This window comes from Rhineura floridana, chromosome 7, assembly GCF_030035675.1.
Source record: "Rhineura floridana isolate rRhiFlo1 chromosome 7, rRhiFlo1.hap2, whole genome shotgun sequence".
NCBI classification, from domain to species: domain Eukaryota; kingdom Metazoa; phylum Chordata; class Lepidosauria; order Squamata; family Rhineuridae; genus Rhineura; species Rhineura floridana.
Window position 1 is genome coordinate 4,032,804 of NC_084486.1, and position 16,854 is coordinate 4,049,657.

Sequence of the window (16,854 nt, forward strand, 5' to 3'; positions counted from 1 at the left end):
TTGGTAACGGTTAGACAAGGACATAAAATAAAGTTCAATCGCAACAAGATGGAGGCCTTGGTCAAGGAATGGCAAATTCAACCTGTTTTGTATGGAGATGTACTCTCCCCAAAATATCAGGTTCACAGTTTAGGAGTATTTCTTTATTCATCCTTACGGCACAACTGTCCTCAGTGGTATGGAGTGCTTTCTTCCAGCATAGGCTAGTATGCCAGCTGCAATATGTTGCAGACAGGGATAGTCTGGCAACAGTGGTGCAAGCTCTGGTAACATCCCAGTTAGGCTATTGTAAATGAATTGTACGTGGGGATCCCTTTCAAGACAGTGTGGAAGCTGCAGTAATTTCAAAAGACAGCAGCCAGGATTATAACTGGGATGGCTCACTGGGAACATTTCTTGCAAGCTTTACTTGGTGGCTGGTTTTAACCTTTAAAGCTCTTCATGGCTTCAGACCCAAGTACCTCATGGACTGAATGCCGCCACCACCAGCATCAGAAATTATGTATTTAACATATTTAGGGGCTGCCTTTAGGGTACAACCCTCCAAAAGTGATGTACAACAACAAAATGAGATAAATTAAGGTGCATAAGAACATACATTATAGGAATCAGCAGCATAAACACAGTTAACGAAAGGCAATCTAGAATAGGTGAGTTTTCCAGACATATTTGAACGCCTGCACTGCAGGGATGCAGTTTCATAGGGAGAGATTTCCACAAATCACAGGTCCACCTCTAAAAAGGCCTTTTTCTAAATGATTTTTCTTTTAGACCTGAGGGGAAAGAAGCTATATTTTAAGCACTGTAATTACCATTCAGCGCTCTGAATTGGTTCTGAAAGTTGTGGTAAATTTGGAAATTGCTTTTAACTGTGTGTTTTTTGTATTAATGATGTAATTGTATTTATTGAGAGTTCGTATTGTGAGCCATCCTGGAACCTAGTGTATAAAGGACAGCACACAAATATTGTATATTAAAATAAATAAAACAACATAGTTTCTCTTCAAGCCAGCTTTCCAACTGTGTTGGGCCTTTCCAGATGACTTTTTAAAAAGCATTATTACTATCCAGTTGTTGTCCAACAGATGTGCAGCGGTCTTGTATTTACCCAGCAATCAAACCCAATGCAGTAATGTGAAAACATAATTTCCCATTCCCTCCAAATTAGTATGTCTTTGTGATATGCAAAGGTCACACATGGCACCTATGATATTTGAGGAAACAAGCAGCTCATTCACCTAGCTCTATGACTATATTATTTTGGGACTTGAAGGGTTTTATTTTTATCTTACAGGACACTATTGCTCCTTCTATATAAGTATTTCTATGCAGATTTAAACACAAACCAGGGAAGGAGACTACCACCACCACAGTTTTAGATTAGTTTGGAAAAATCTCATTGGCCTCATTTCCATGTAATAAGCCAGACTTATGGCTTAGGTTTCCTGGTTCCTTTATTCCACTGGTGCCATGGGAGGAAAACAGAGGTAGTGACTAGGCAGTGTGCACCAACACTCATTCACAATGCATCGTAAGACAAAAAGTCTAGTTTATTGTTACATTTGAATGTGGCCAACAACAGAACCACATACTTAAGGATATGCATGTCTGAATTCAAAACTGAGATCAGAATATGAGGTAAGAATTTGTTTATGTCATCATCTGAAAGATCATGGCCAGCATTTCCTGAATTGCCAAACTGGAGGAAGCATTGGGGCAGACATCAAAAGCAAACCTCTCTCTGTTCCTCCTAATGGCTGGTACATCCTGGTTCCATTATTAGGTCTGCTTCCTCCAGTTCATTATGTTCCACCATTCTAACTCATGGCAAACATATTTTCAATCTGGTGATTCCAAAATAATCTTAAATCCAAATATAGAAATACCTCAGTTAACGAAGTAGACACATTCCTGGACATTACTTAATTAACAGAAACTTTGATACCAAAGGCAGGAACAACATGGAAAGAATAAGGATACGTTCCCACACCCGCTCATAGATGGTGGGGACAGCTTCAACAGGGGGTTTAAAGGGTGCCTACCTGGCACCCACCCTCCTTCCCTTCCTCTGAACTGTATTGGATCCTTCCCTCCCCAGCCCTGGGAGAAAGCAAGAATTCTCTGTAATGCAAACACACAGCTTGTAAGTTTCACCCTAGCAAAGCAAAGGCACAGGCTTGAAAGTTTATCCATAGCAAAGCTAAGCTGGTTAGTTAAAAGGGGCTTCTTTCCTGGAAGATTCATAAACTGAGATATTACTGTAGCGCAATCAGAATTAATTAGTATCCAGAATGCATCCAGCCCTGCACATATTAAGCTTGGAAACAAAATAAACAGTTTGAAAATCACAGAAAAGACTTGTCACAAAGGAACGAAAGGGAGCAGTTGACATACCAATGTCACTAAGCAGGGAAAGTATTTGGCTCTCTTTAAGGCCGCAGCAATTTTCAGGTATGTTCAACAGCTACAAGGAAGAATAAAATATCTGAATTTAAAATACAAATAAGATATTCTGTACTAAGCCTTCAATATACACCCTTCTAAGAACTTAAGATTGTATGGGCAAGCAGTTGCTTGGAGAACACAAAACATATACAAAGGAAGCCTCTGTATATAATTAAAATGAGCATCCACTTCAGCTATCCATCATCTTTTTCAGAAACATCTTTAACTAAAGCTGAAAACTATCCAATCCAGCTGTTACAACTTTTAAAACAGAGGGGCATTACATAGTTCCAAGTCAGCAGGCTTCTTTCCCTAGTAGCACCACTAGGGCTCATTCAAAGGCTGGTGGAGGGGCACAGAGGCACTGCTATTTGGAAGTGCTCAATGTTCCTTAAATTAGAGGCATCCAAGCCTGCAACCTCCTCATCCCTCTAAGGAAGAAGCAGGCCTTGCCAGAAGGATAGGGCCCTTGATTCTAAAAGAGATTTGGGTTGCTTTTGGAGAGTGGGAGCAGATGGCTACCATTTTTTGGCTTGGCCAGCAAGGCCAGCCAAAATGGTAAACCTCCAATGAGAGCCCTAATTGAAGGACCTTACATGCCAACTAAGCACCACTAACTAGGGAAGATCAATGACAAATGGGGTGTGCGTAAGGAATCTGAGAGCTTGTGGGGGAAAAGTATTATGCAAGTCTAAAGCTTATTCCCAACAGGTTACTGACTGGGGAAGAAGGAGTGATGGTCAATGAGCAGGAACAAATAAGGGAGAGATCTAGGAATCTTAAGAGTCTTTCAGAGAACCCCTTCAAAAAGGCACCAGCCTCTCACGCCGTTGCTTCTCCTGACCCAAAGTTATCAAAGTGCTAAGAACTGGACAGCATCTTTCTCAGGAGGCAATTTGGGAAGCAGTCATCACCACTCCTACTACCCCCTTCAAGCTCAGATTTCCCATCAGTATCAACAATAAAAGCAGCCTCCCCAACCTGTCTTAGTATCAAGGAAATCATGAATGGAGAAACAGGGGGGGGGGAGAGGAACCAAACAGAGAGGGACAGATTAAGTGTGTGGATGGATGGACGGAGGAGAAAGGAGGGTTGTGCTGGTGAGCAGATGGAGGTGTGTGTGGGATAAGATAAAAGGGTGACACATGAAAAGTATTATTTGCTTTTGAGAGAAAGGAGTGTGGTCCTGCCCACTTTCAGCTTTGCTCCCATCCACCAGCCCCACCCACCACTGGTATGCAGTCCTTGGGGAATGCAACATAAAAAGGTTGCCCACTCTTTGATTTAAGGCAATGGTTCCCACACTTCCCCCCCCCCCATGGACCACTTGAAAATTGCTGGGGGTCTTGGCAAACCACAATAATTTTTCTGCCCTATTGCAGCAACTATAACGCATTGTGCTAGATGCTGTATAATTTTTAAATGTATTCTTAAAGCCATGCTGTGGACCTCCTGAATGAAGCTTGTGGACCATTGGTGGTCCACAGGCCACAGCTTGGGAACCCCTGATTGAAGAGATGCCATTTGTTTCTCTTATTGCATCTAGTTTGGCTGTTGCATGCTTACTTCATCCAAACTCCCTAAGCCTGGGGTATAAGCACAAGTCCAAAAGAAGGTTGCCAGGAATGTCAGTCGCCTCAGGAAAGGATATGAATATCTCATGCTGCTCCATATACTATGCACAGTTACAGGGTCAAACCCAAGATCTAAAGCCCATCAGTTATGTAGTCAAAATACAGGCATTACCTTCCTGAGATCCCCTTTGGAGCAATATTCCATAGCCAAAAGTGGGACATCATTGACGAGGAAATTCATCTCTTCAGGCACTTCACAGGCTTTTACAATATTGGGGTGGTTCAGCCTAAATAAATGAAAGAAAGAACTGATGTGTAAGAACATAAGAAGAGCCTGCTGGATCAGGCCAGTGGCCCATCTAGTCCAGCATCCTGTTCTCACAGTGGCCAACCAGGTGCCTGGGGGAAGCCCACAAGCAGGACCCGAGTGCAAGAACACTCTCCCCTCCTGAGGCTTCCGGCAACTGGTTTTCAGAAGCATGCTGCCTCTGACTAGGGTGGCAGAGCACAGCCATCATGGCTAGTAGCCATTGATAGCCCTGTCCTCCATGAATTTGTCTAATCTTCTTTTAAAGCCGTCCAAGCTGGTGGCCATTACTGCATCTTGTGGGAGCAAATTCCATAGTTTAACTATGCGCTGAGTAAAGAAGTACTTCCTTTTGTCTGTCCTGAATCTTCCAACATTCAGCTTCTTTGAATGCCCACGAGTTCTAGTATTATGAGAGAGGGAGAAGAACTTTTCTCTATCCACTTTCTCAATGCCATGCATAATTTTATACACTTCTATCATGTCTCCTCTGACCCGCCTTTTCTCTAAACTAAAAAGCCCCAAATGCTGCAACCTTTCCTCGTAAGGGAGTCGCTCCATCCCCTTGATCATTCTGGTTGCCCTCTTCTGAACCTTTTCCAACTCTAGAATATCCTTTTTGAGATGAGGCGACCAGAACTGTACACAGTATTCCAAATGCGGCCGCACCATAGATTTATACAACGGCATTATGATATCGGCTGTTTTATTTTCAATACCTTTCCTAATTATCGCTAGCATGGAATTTGCCTTTTTCACAGCTGCCGCACACTGGGTCGACATTTTCATCATGCTGTCCACTACAACCCCGAGGTCTCTCTCCTGGTCGGTCACCGCCAGTTCAGACCCCATGAGCATATATGTGAAATGAAGATTTTTTGCTCCAATATGCATAATTTTACACTTGTTTATATTGAATTGCATTTGCCATTTTCCCGCCCATTCACTCAGTTTGGAGAGGTCTTTTTGGAGCTCTTCGCAATCCCTTTTTGTTTTAACAACCCTGAACAATTTAGTGTCATCAGCAAACTTGGCCACTTCACTGCTCACTCCTAATTCTAGGTCATTAATGAACAAGTTGAAAAGTACAGGTCCCAATACTGATCCTTAAGGGACTCCACTTTCTACAGCCCTCCATTGGGAGAACTGTCCGTTTATTCTTACTCTCCGCTTTCTGCTTCTTAACCAATTCCTTATCCACAAGAGGACCTCTCCTCTTATTCCATGACTGCTAAGCTTCCTCAGAAGCCTTTGGTGAGGTACCTTGTCAAACGCTTTTTGAAAGTCTAAGTACACTATGTCCACTGGATCACCTCTATCTATATGCTTGTTGACACTCTCAAAGAATTCTAATAGGTTACTGAGACAGGACTTTCCTTTGCAGAAGCCATGCTGGCTCTGCTTCAGCAAGGCTTGTTCTTCTATGTGCTTAGTTAATCTAGCTTTAATAATACTTTCTACCAGTTTTCCAGGGACAGAAGTTAAGCTAACTGGCCTGTAATTTCCGGGATCCCCTCTGGATCCCTTTTTGAAGATTGGCGTTACATTTGCCACTTTCCAGTCCTCAGGCACGGAGGAGGACCCGAGGGACAAGTTACATATTTTAGTTAGCAGATCAGCAATTTCACCTTTGAGTTCTTTGAGAACTCTCGGGTGGATGCCATCCGGGCCCGGTGATTTGTCAGTTTTTATATTGTCCATTAAGCTTAGAACTTCCTCTCTCGTTACCACTATTTGTCTCCCTCAGAATCCCTTCCTGCAAATGTTAGTTCAGGTTCAAGGATCTGCCCTATATCTTCCACTGTGAAGACAGATGCAAAGAATTCATTTAGCTTCTCTGCAATCTCCTTATCGTTCTTTAGTACACCTTTGACTCCCTTATCATCCAAGGGTCCAATTGTCTCCCTAGATGGTCTCCTGCTTTGAATGTATTTATAGAATTTGTTGTTGTTGGTTTTTATGTTCTTAGCAATGTGCTCCTCAAATTCTTTTTTAGCATCCCTTATTCTGAAAATGGGTAATACTAAAGATAATACTTTCCTTCTGCATTTTCTGAAATGATACAGAATTAACCATTTTGACAGTGGTTAGGATCAGTGGTTAGGATCAGAATTTCTTCACTCTTTCTCTCTCAGCCCTTTTTTCCCTACTGGGTAACCCTTCTCCAGTTGGTTAAATCTTACCTTCCTTGCAATTCCCATGATGATTGACTCTGTAGCTTAATTGGGTGGGAGGGGGGAGTTTCCATCAGAATCGTGGGAGGGGAGGGAAGCTTTACACTTTTCCTCTCCATGCCACATGCCTTTTGTGCTGCTTAGCTAACTGGAGAACAGGTGAGAATGGTGAAAAGGGGGCTGGACTGCAGAAAGATGATAATCTTTATCTGGAGCTCCACACACACACTTCTTGCTGCTCTGCTGATCAGTGGGAGGGCATGAAGTGGAAAGTGCAAAATTAGGCAGTGGGCGACAAGCAACCCTGGGGGCACAAATTGCACATTTCTGAACAAGAACAAGAAAAAATTGCTTGTTTTTTGGAGACTATGCATACTGACCAAAGAATGTGCATATTGCGTGGAGAATATACAATATTCAGCTGAGATATGCTTGTTACCCAAAGCCTGTTGGAGATTATACACAGTGGTTAGAGAATATACAGAATTCAGGTGACAGATGCACATTCCCCAAGGCCTGTTGGAGACTGTGTACATTGACCAGGAAGTGTGCACAATTCCCTCCTCATGGAAGGTTAATGTGCAAATTCTCCATGAGGCCTGGTGAATGTGTGTAGTGGCCAGTTATTATGCATATTAACTGCTCAATTTACATTCCCCTTATATAAACATATAGGTCCCACCGTGGCGCAGAGTGGTAAGCGGCGGTAACGCAGCCGAAGCTCTGCTCACGGCCGGAGTTCGATTCCAACGGAAGGAGGAAGTCAAATCTCCGGTAAAAGGGGTTGAGGTCCACTCAGCCTTCCATCCATCTGTGGTCGGTAAAATGAGTACCCGGCATATCCTGGGGGGTAAAGAAAGGCCGGGGAAGGAACTGGCAATCCCACCCCATATATATGGTCTGCTTAGTAAACGTCGCAAGACGTCACCCTAAGAGTCGGAAACGACTTGCACTACAAGTGCGGGGGCACCTTTACCTTTTTATATAAACATATAGGTTTTGCTGCCTGAGCCCCTTGGTACCTTAGATTCCTGTACAATATATATATATCATAAATAAAGCCTAGCAGTGAAAAAGCTTTACCTGTTTTATATCTGCTATATGTGTGTCAATGGAGGTTAGCAAATGTTAGTCAACTCAATTGTTCTCAGAAAGAGACTCTCAATAAGGCTGGGGCCAGGGCTTCATCAATGCAGTACACTGAGCCTCAGGGGATGCATCTTCCCCATCCTCTGACAACCTGAAATTCAGCAAAGTTTAGAGGGCTGGTTTCTAAGACTTCCACCCCACTTAATGCTGGTATGATACACCATGAAGTTGAGCTGAAAGAGGTGGAAGGTAGAGAATGAGATAATAGATGTGTCTGGATGAGATGAAGGTAACAGAGCAAAACATAGGACATCCAAAGGCATTAAGAGCCAAGCAGTTACATGAAATTATTGGTTGTCCAAGTGGCTCTGACACTGCACTCTCTTAGGTGGACCTGTAGCCTTTTCTTATTAGAGGCCACTTTCAGAGTTGCGTTCTCTATATTTTTATTTATTATTTGATTTATATCCAGCCCTTCCTCCCAGCAGGAGCCCAGGGCGGCAAACAGAAACACTAAAAACGCTTTAGAACATCATAAAAAGACCTTAAAATACATTAAAACAAAACAACGTTAAAATCTTTTTTTAAAAAAAGCTTTAAAAAAGCTTTTTTTAAAAAGCATTAAAAACATATTACTAAAGAAAACATATTAAAAGCAATTCTAACACAGACGCAGACTCTATAGACGAAGAAAATATAATGACCTGATTTGCTATACTCTAGTGTAGACTCTTTCATTATAGTCCACCACTCTTATGTTAAAAAATAGTATTCCATGTTGAATGGCATGTGACGTTTTACAGGAAAATGTACAGAATCCAATTGTTCATGATGAACATCTGGAAAATCTCCAAGGAATTGCTACACCACCCCTAAATTAAAATAAGATTACCACAGAATTTTTAAAGAACAGTAAATGTTATGCATTTGCTATTAATCTAACAATATAAGTTAGATTAGTGTGGCGTAGTGGTTAAGGTATTGGACTACGACTTGGGAGACCACAGTTCGAATCCCCACACAGCCATGAAGCTCACTGGGTGACTTTGGGCCAGTCACTGCCTCTCAGCCTCATGAAAACCGTAAGTCGGGATAGACTTGAAGGCACTACATTTACATTTTTTATAAGTTTTAGGTAAATGGGCTGTTTAGGTGGAAAGACAAATGAGGGGAGCATCAAAACACAGATGAGAAGAAAAAAAGAGAAGCAAAACTTCAAAATGGTGCTGCTATGTACAAAATCAGAAATATTAAGTGTCCAATACTTTTCAGATATACCTTCCTCAGGGGTAAAATATTGTTTAGCGCACTTGTATTTTATATTGTACTTTTGTATGTTGTACACTGCCCAGGGAGCCATTGGTTATGGGCGGTTTATAAATGAAACTAAATAAATAATAAATAAATAAATAAATAAAATATGGTTGGTTATAATTATTTACAACTGTGACAACTGGGAGAGAGGAGCAGTAAAAGGTGGCTATCAGTGCCTCTGTCCTTTATCCCATCCTCTCCACTAACCACATGTGTGCATGCATGAATATGTCAGTATGTGCATGGGAGAAGAGGGATGGAAGAAATGAGGATTAGTCAGTGTACATGACATCTCTTCTTTTACCCTTATCTTTTGCCCATCCCATGTCTACCAATCATAAGAACATAAGAAGAGCGTGCTGGATCAGGCCAGCGGCCCATCTAGTCCAGCATCCTGTTCTCACAGTGGCCAACCAGGTGCCTGGGGGTAGCCCACAAGCAGGACCCGAGTGCAAGAACACTCTCCCCTCCTGAGGCTTCCGGCAACTGGTTTTCAGAAGCATGCTGCCTCTGACTAGGGGGGCAGAGCACAGCCACCATGGCTCGTAGCCATTGATAGCCATGTCCTCCACGAACTTGTCCAATTTTCTTTTAAAGCCATCCAAGCTGGTGGCCATTACTGCATCTGATGGGAGCAAATTCCATAGTTTAACTATGCGCTGAGTAAAGAAGTACTTCCTTTTGTCTGTCCTGAATCTTCCAACATTCAGCTTCTTTGAATGTCCACGAGTTCTAGTATTATGAGAGAGGGAGAAGAACTTTTCTCTATCCACTTTCTCAATGCCATGCATAATTTTATACACTTCTATCATGTCTCCTCTGACCCGCCTTTTCTCTAAACTAAAAAGCCCCAAACGCTGCAACCTTTCCTCGTAAGGGAGTCGCTCCATCCCCTTGATCATTCTGGTTGCCCTCTTCTGAACCTTTTCCAACTCTAGAATATCCTTTCTGAGATGAGGCAACCAGAACTGTACACAGTATTCCAAAAACGGCCGCACCATAGATTTATACAACGGCATTATGATATCGGCTGTTTTATTTTCAATACCTTTCCTAATTATCGCTAGCATGGAATTTGCCTTTTTCACAGCTGCCACACACTGGGTCGACATTTTCAATGTGCTGTCCACTACAATCCCAAGGTCTCTCTCCTGGTCGGTCACCGCCAGTTCAGACCCCATGAGTGTATATGTGAAATGAAGATTTTTTGCTCCAATATGCATAATTTTACACTTGTTTATATTGAACTGCATTTGCCATTTTTCCGCCCATTCACTCAGTTTGGAGAGGTCTTTTTGGAGCTCTTCACAATCCCTTTTTGTTTTAACAACCCTGAACAATTTAGTGTCATCAGCAAACTTGGCCACTTCACTGCTCACTCCTGACATTCCTTTGGCAGATGTCTTGGTAGGAGTAAGATCCATGGAAATTGCTCCCCACCAGCAGATTCAAAGCTTGGGTTAATGGTGACAGAAATGAGATGGGAGACTCTCCATCTTTTCCCCTGGCAATAACCACATATCCCTTGTCTCTTAATTACATCACATGGTATTAACTTATAGAAGTGGAGGGTCTGGGTATATAGTTCTGACTTACAATGTCTGACATATATAGCTCCCAGTTTCTGAAAAACAGAAAAAGAAAAACCTACTTTTTCATTATCTGGATCTCATGGCACCATCGGTCTTTGTTTTTTACACTTAGTTCCAAGCGACAAGCCTTGATTGCTATCTTAGTACCCAACTCCTGCAAAGAGATAAGAGAGACCCCACATGAGAGAATTTAAATGCCTAAGTACAGTAGTAGTTGCATATTCCACATATAGAAGAAACTGTCCAGAAACTTTTCAGGATTTCTCAGTGTTGTATTTATCCTCCTCTGGGATATCTCTGCTCCTGTGCCTAAACTGCCAAAGCCTCTTCGTTTGGCTAGAAATAAGGGAAAGCATGCAAAGGGTATCCTATCCAATTGTTCACCAAGAAGTAAACTTGCTGGTGCCTTCCAGCGTTTGGCCAATGAGTTGCAAAGGCACAGCTTTAAACTAACAAGCACTTATCCTTAAGATGGTTTTTCAAATATTTAAAGTTAGAATGCATTTAATCCGGCATTTCATATGCTTGAAGAGAGTGAACAAATAGGCGCTTCTACATGCTTTGGCTGCTCTACATTTATCACCCACCCTCGAGGCTCTGCTCCCCCTTCAACCTTCCCGTGATTTGCGATGTGTTATTTCATCCTTCCTCAACTATCACCCGGGCTGCGCTCCCACCCCACCCTTGTCGGGACGCTGGTGGCCCGCTTTCCACCAGACCAGTGAAACCCACCCGATGCTGGTAGAGGGAGACGTTGCCGAAGCCGCCGGTGCCGAGCCGCTCTCGCATCTCCCAAGGGTCACAGGTGGTGGTGCCAGGGTGACCACCACGCAAGGCCACAGCAGCGCCCACCGGCAATCTCTCCATCCTCCTTCCTGCGGCCTGCGCCGCCCCCAACCTCACTCGTCAACAGCGTCAGGCAGACTCTCGCGAGATTGGGCGGATAGCGACCATAACATTGGCTCGTTTGTTCCTCCCTTTCCCGTAATCGTAGGCTGAGAGAAAACGGGTGGAAGATCCCCGGGAAGAATGTATTAGGCCGGAAGTACAAATCATTCGTTATGTTTCGCCCTTTAAACCATTCAGAGTTTTGCTCCCCTTCACAAATTAACTATTAATAATCTCTATATGTCGTCTTCAGCTTTTTCAGACCCGGAATCTTAAGCTACTGCAACTTGCAAAACGGGACCCACTTTTAATCATTTTAAACTACATGTATCTATACTGTCCCAGTTATTCCTATTTCCTAAAGAAAGAGTGGTTATTTTTTTAGTATATTGTTCTAATTTTGGTTTTTAACTTTGTTAACAATATGACTTGTTCAAATTTTGCACGTGTGAGTTGCTAGCATTGTCATTCCTCTGGGTTCCGTTTCCTCCCAAACCAGATAAACGTAACTAGACGGGTAAATGTATTTCTGTTGCACCTATAGATAAATGCATTTGCAGGAACACTTGGGACCCAACTGGGTGCGACAAGTTAATGGCTTCTGGAAAGATCCATGGTTTTAAAAATGTTTAAATGCAGCCACTGGGAACTGTATTATGAATTTTTATACATTATTTGTACATGTTTTATATGAGAGCACTCTTCAAGTACTTGAAAGGTTGCCACATAGAAGAGAGCCAGGATCTCTTCTCGATCATAGAATCATCCCAGAGTGCAGGATATGGAATAATGGGCTCAAGTAATAGGAAGCCAGATTTCAACAGAACCATCAGGAAAAATGTCCTAACTGTTAGAGCCATACGACAATGGAACCAATTACCTAGAGAGGTAGTGGACTCTCCGACACTGAAGACATTCAAGAGGCAGCTGGACAGCCATCTGTCGGGAATGCTTTGATTTGGATTCCTGCATTGAGCAGTGGGTTGGACTTGATGGCCTTATAGGCCCCTTCCAACTCTACTATTCTATGATTGTACAACTCTACATGCTCAGAGTATCTTTTGTAGCCCATGAAAGCTTATACCATAATAAATTTGTTAGTCTTGAAGATAGCACAGGACTTATTTTGTAATACCTTATTTTGTGTTGTCTTATTCCATGTGTCCCTTTCTAGTAGAAAGTACTCTTGCATGAAACAGATTATCTTGACCCATCCCAGTCTGGGTTCAGGCCTGGTTATGGGACTGAATTGGCCTTGGTTGCCCTGATGGATGACCTTTATCGGGAGAAGGACAGGGGGAGTGCGACCCTGTTATTCTTACTTGATCTCTCAGCGACTTTTGATACCATTGACTATGGTATCCTTCTGGGCCGACTTGGTGAGATGGGTATTGGAGGCACTGTTTTACAGTGGTTCCGATCCTATCTCCAGGGTCGTTCTCAGAGAATAGCATTGGGTGACTGTCTTTTGGCCCCCTGGCAGCTGTGCTGTGGGGTTCCGCAGGGTACCATCTTGTTTCCCATGCTGTTTAACATCTACATGAAGCCCTTAGGAGCGGTCATCAGGAGCTTTAGGGCGAGGTGTCAGCAGTACGCTGATGATACCCAGCTCTATTTCTCCATAACATCTGAATCAGGAGAGGCCGTGCAAGCCCCGGACCGCTGCTTGGACTCGGTGGTGGGCTGGATGAGGGCCAATAAACTGAGTCTGAATCCTAGCAAGATGGAGGTGCTGTGGGTTGGTGGTTCCCGAGTTCGGATAATTGGTCAGTTGCCTGCTTTGGACGGGGTCGTACTCCCTCTGAAAGGGCAGGTCTGTAGCCTGGGGGTGCTCCTGGATCCATCTTTGTTGATAGAGGCCCAGGTGACTGCAGTGGCTAGGAGTGCCTTTTACCAGCTTCGGCTGCTGAGACAGCTGTGACCATTTCTGGACCGGGATAGCCTGACCACTGTTGTCCACGCATTGGTAATATCCAGGCTGGATTACTGTAATGCTCTCTATGTGGGACTACCCTTGAGGTTGGCCCGGAAGCTGCAGCTGGTGCAAAATGCGGCGGTGAGACTGCTCACTGGAGCAGGGTATCACCAACTTGTCACTCCGCCACTGAAAGAATTGCACTGGCTGCCCATTTGCTACCGGGCCAAGTTCAAGGTTCTAGTTTTGGTGTACAAAGCCCTATACAGATCAGGACCAGGATACCTGAAAGACCGTCTTATCCCTTATATACCGAGTAGATCACTGCGCTCTGCAGGTGAGGGCCTCCTGCAGATACCATCTTATCAGGAGGTTCGTTCTGCACAATATAGGAAACGGACCTTTAGTGTGGCAGCACCTACCCTGTGGAATTCCCTCCCCATAAATATTAGGCAGGCGCCATCTCTGCTATCTTTTCGGCACCTTTTGAAGACTTCTCTTTTTCAACAAGCCTTTTAAGTTGAGAGCTATCCCAGTCTATGTCTGTGTCAGAATTGCTTAATATATTTTTAATAATGTTTTTAACCCTTTTAAAAAAGTTTTTAATGCTGTTTTGTCTTAATGTATTTTAAGATTTGTTTTTATGATGTTTTAAAGTGTTTTTAGTGCCTTGTTTGCCGCCCTGGGCTCCTGCTGGGAAGAAGGGCGGGATACAAATTAATTAAATAAATAAATAAATAATAATAATAATAATACTTATGCAAGCAACATGTTTGTTTTTTATGTTTCTTACAAACATTTCCCAACATAAAACCAATGTCACTTTACAATCATTGATTTTGAGTTTCTGTGTTTCAAAATAAAATACCATACAGAATGAAATTACAATGTACCATTTGTAATTCAGTAATATGAGAGCATTGGTCAGGGGTCTGATTACTTTTGCAAGGCATTGTATTCAAAGGGGCTTACTCATGCACAGAAGCATGCACAGAACTGCAGTTCAGTGATAAGGAACTTCACTCACCCAATCCAAAATTCAGGATCATGCCACTTTATGCTGTTTGCAACTGTTTTATACTTGTTTTATGGTTATTGGATTTTAAATGGCTTTATTTCTTCTTGTAAGCTGCCTTGGTTGCAACCCTAGAGTTGTTGGAAATATTCCATATACACACACAGTGGAGATGTAAAAATACATACACCCTATACTAGAATAGTTTATTGTCAAAACCAGTTGGCCATTGCAGAACTTTTTTTAAAAAAGTATTAGTTTCCTGCCAAATAAAAGCAGTGACATCTAAGAAAGCCCTGCCTAACTGCTTGGGGGGGGGAATCAGAGAGGGAGAGAAAGATAACACAATTCTTTTCTATGTTCACTGAAAAGTCCCATTGATTTTCAGCACAATCCTTACAAAGTCTACTCAAAAGTAAATCCTACTGAATTCAGTGGGGTTAACTCCCAGCTATGTGGAATTAGCATTGTAGCTTGACTCCCAGAAAAGCTTCGTATTGGGAAGGTTTTCAAAACAAGTTATGAATAAGACAAACATACTGCCCTCTTCAACAGTCCAGTAAAATTTAAACTTGTTTGAAATTTAAACTTGTTAGAAAAGTATAACACTGCAGCATGTACACTTTTTAAAACTTCTGTTCAAATATTATTTGAAAGATAAAATGTATAACATGCCATTTTTGCAAGTAATTAAAAAAACCCTGCGTGTACACTTTTATTATAATAATAATTAAAATTGTTTATTGTGTATGCCCACCAAGATCCTGCTGTGATCTTCTGTTGTAGTACAATCCTATGCATGTTTACTCAGAAGCAAGTCCCAATCCTGTACAGAGAAAGTATTCTTTATGCTGCTGAAAGCTGTATGTTTACTGAATTCCTGATGTGAGACAAGAAGGAAAAGGAAACTGTTCTCAGAACTTGAAATAGGATTTAAGCATTGCCTGGGGGTCAACAAATCTTGTCAATCATAACCCTGACTTTTATTGGCTGAAAACCTGAAAGGGCAGGGATTAGAGCAGCTGGTACTAACGGAAGCTGGGGGAGGGGGCTGACATTTTGGTTTGAATCTTTTGAACCAGACCACCTAGAAACTAAGTTTGTTTGTTTTTTAAATGAAAGCTAAATCCGGAGATTAAGGTGACTCACCCGGAGACCACCACTGAAAACCAGAGACCTAGTAATCCTAATTGAAGCATCAAAGCCAAGCTCAAGAGCTCACTGTGATTACCAAAGTAGTTCATTTCATGAAGAATCAGAACAGAGGGACAGACCACAAGTGAAAGAGGACTGTAGCTACAGGCAGTCAAGCTTTTGAGTCTGGTATTCCTGTGGAGGTCTCAAAAAAGGATGAGATAATTTAACAAACTTTATTCATGTAAGTTAACATATTCTCTGGATGGAGGAGGGGTGAGGGGCCCTGGCCTGGCCCTCACACCCTCTTCACCAGTGGGGGTGGGGTGGATGATGCTATACACCCCTTCCCCCCTCTCAATGCCCCACCTAGAAATGTGGCTGCTCTGCTTAACAAGGAAGGCTGGCTACAGGGCTGTGTTGGGCCCAACTAGGGCCTTGCAGTCTGCTGCTCCAAAGAATGTGAGTGGAGCCAGGGTTTAGAGCTAAGCCATCTTGTGAGGGCCATAAACAAATACTGGCAAAGTGGGACAAAGCCCCAAAGAATCATGGAAATGGTAGCATAACACAACAGAGGGATGGGGCAGTCCTGTGCTGTAGCTGCAACTGAGTCCATCATGTGAGCCTGTCAAAACTGCCTGGCACTGGGTGCCAGGGTGGTGGTGGTTCAGCCCCCCGGGGATTCAGGGGGGGCTTGAGCCCCACAGTCCCCCTGAAGTTTACACCTATGCCATAACATACTATTAGCAGGGGGGTTGTGGCAGTGCTCACAAGTACGGAGTACCTTTTTTTTCCTGCCCATGCCAGCTATCTTGTGCTGGCAACCATGGTACTTTTACCAAGATATGAGTACCAGTACCTCATTTTTTTTGTTTACAAAAAAAGCTCTATTTATATAAGTTATGAAGATTTGAATGGAACTAGTTCTTATCTTCATTTTCTGTTTCGTTTTATCTTTTCCCTATTTAGCTCCGTATTAAATCCCACACGCTCAACTGCACAGAAACCTATTTAACGTTGCACAGAACGTGTCTACCTGCACGTTAGAATAAACCTGCGGATCTAAAAGGAACTAGCTGCGCCACTGCTGCACATAATCTTGTTTGGATGGGAAGGCGGTTGCAGTGCACCGCAGGATGGAGGGCCCCACCTGCCCACCGTAACGTGCATTTTAATTGTATTGTAATATAATAATATTGATTAGAAATGTCATTAGATATTTATAACAAATCACGCAGATCAGGATACCATAATTCCCTTATAACAATATTTTAAATAGTGGCGATGCAGTACAAGGAGCGCGCTCGCATTCCAAGGCGACGGTACTCAGCCGCAAGAGGGGGATGGGTGAACTGGAAACAGCACGAAAGGAGGCGGGGGGGGGCGAGCGGAAAGGGAGCCCACTCA

At 42.9% G+C, this 16,854-nt stretch overlaps 1 protein-coding gene across 2 annotated transcripts in view; it reads right to left on the minus strand.

Moving 5' to 3' along the window:
* CHUK (component of inhibitor of nuclear factor kappa B kinase complex) overlaps window positions 1-11,483 on the minus strand; it is a 69,378-nt gene extending 57,895 nt beyond the window's left edge. The window contains exons 1-4 of one of the 2 annotated variants that reach the window (XM_061634737.1): window positions 11,228-11,483; window positions 10,555-10,649; window positions 4,192-4,306; window positions 2,395-2,464 (exon numbers count right to left, since the gene is read on the minus strand). In XM_061634737.1, coding sequence (XP_061490721.1) covers window positions 2,395-2,464; window positions 4,192-4,306; window positions 10,555-10,649; window positions 11,228-11,362 — 415 coding nt within the window. In that variant the 5' untranslated portion in view covers window positions 11,363-11,483. Of the gene's footprint in view, window positions 1-2,394; window positions 2,465-4,191; window positions 4,307-7,583; window positions 7,741-10,554; window positions 10,650-11,227 lie in introns of those variants that run through there. The other variant, XM_061634738.1, reaches the window with a different exon arrangement.
* Window positions 11,484-16,854: the final 5,371 nt, after the last annotated feature.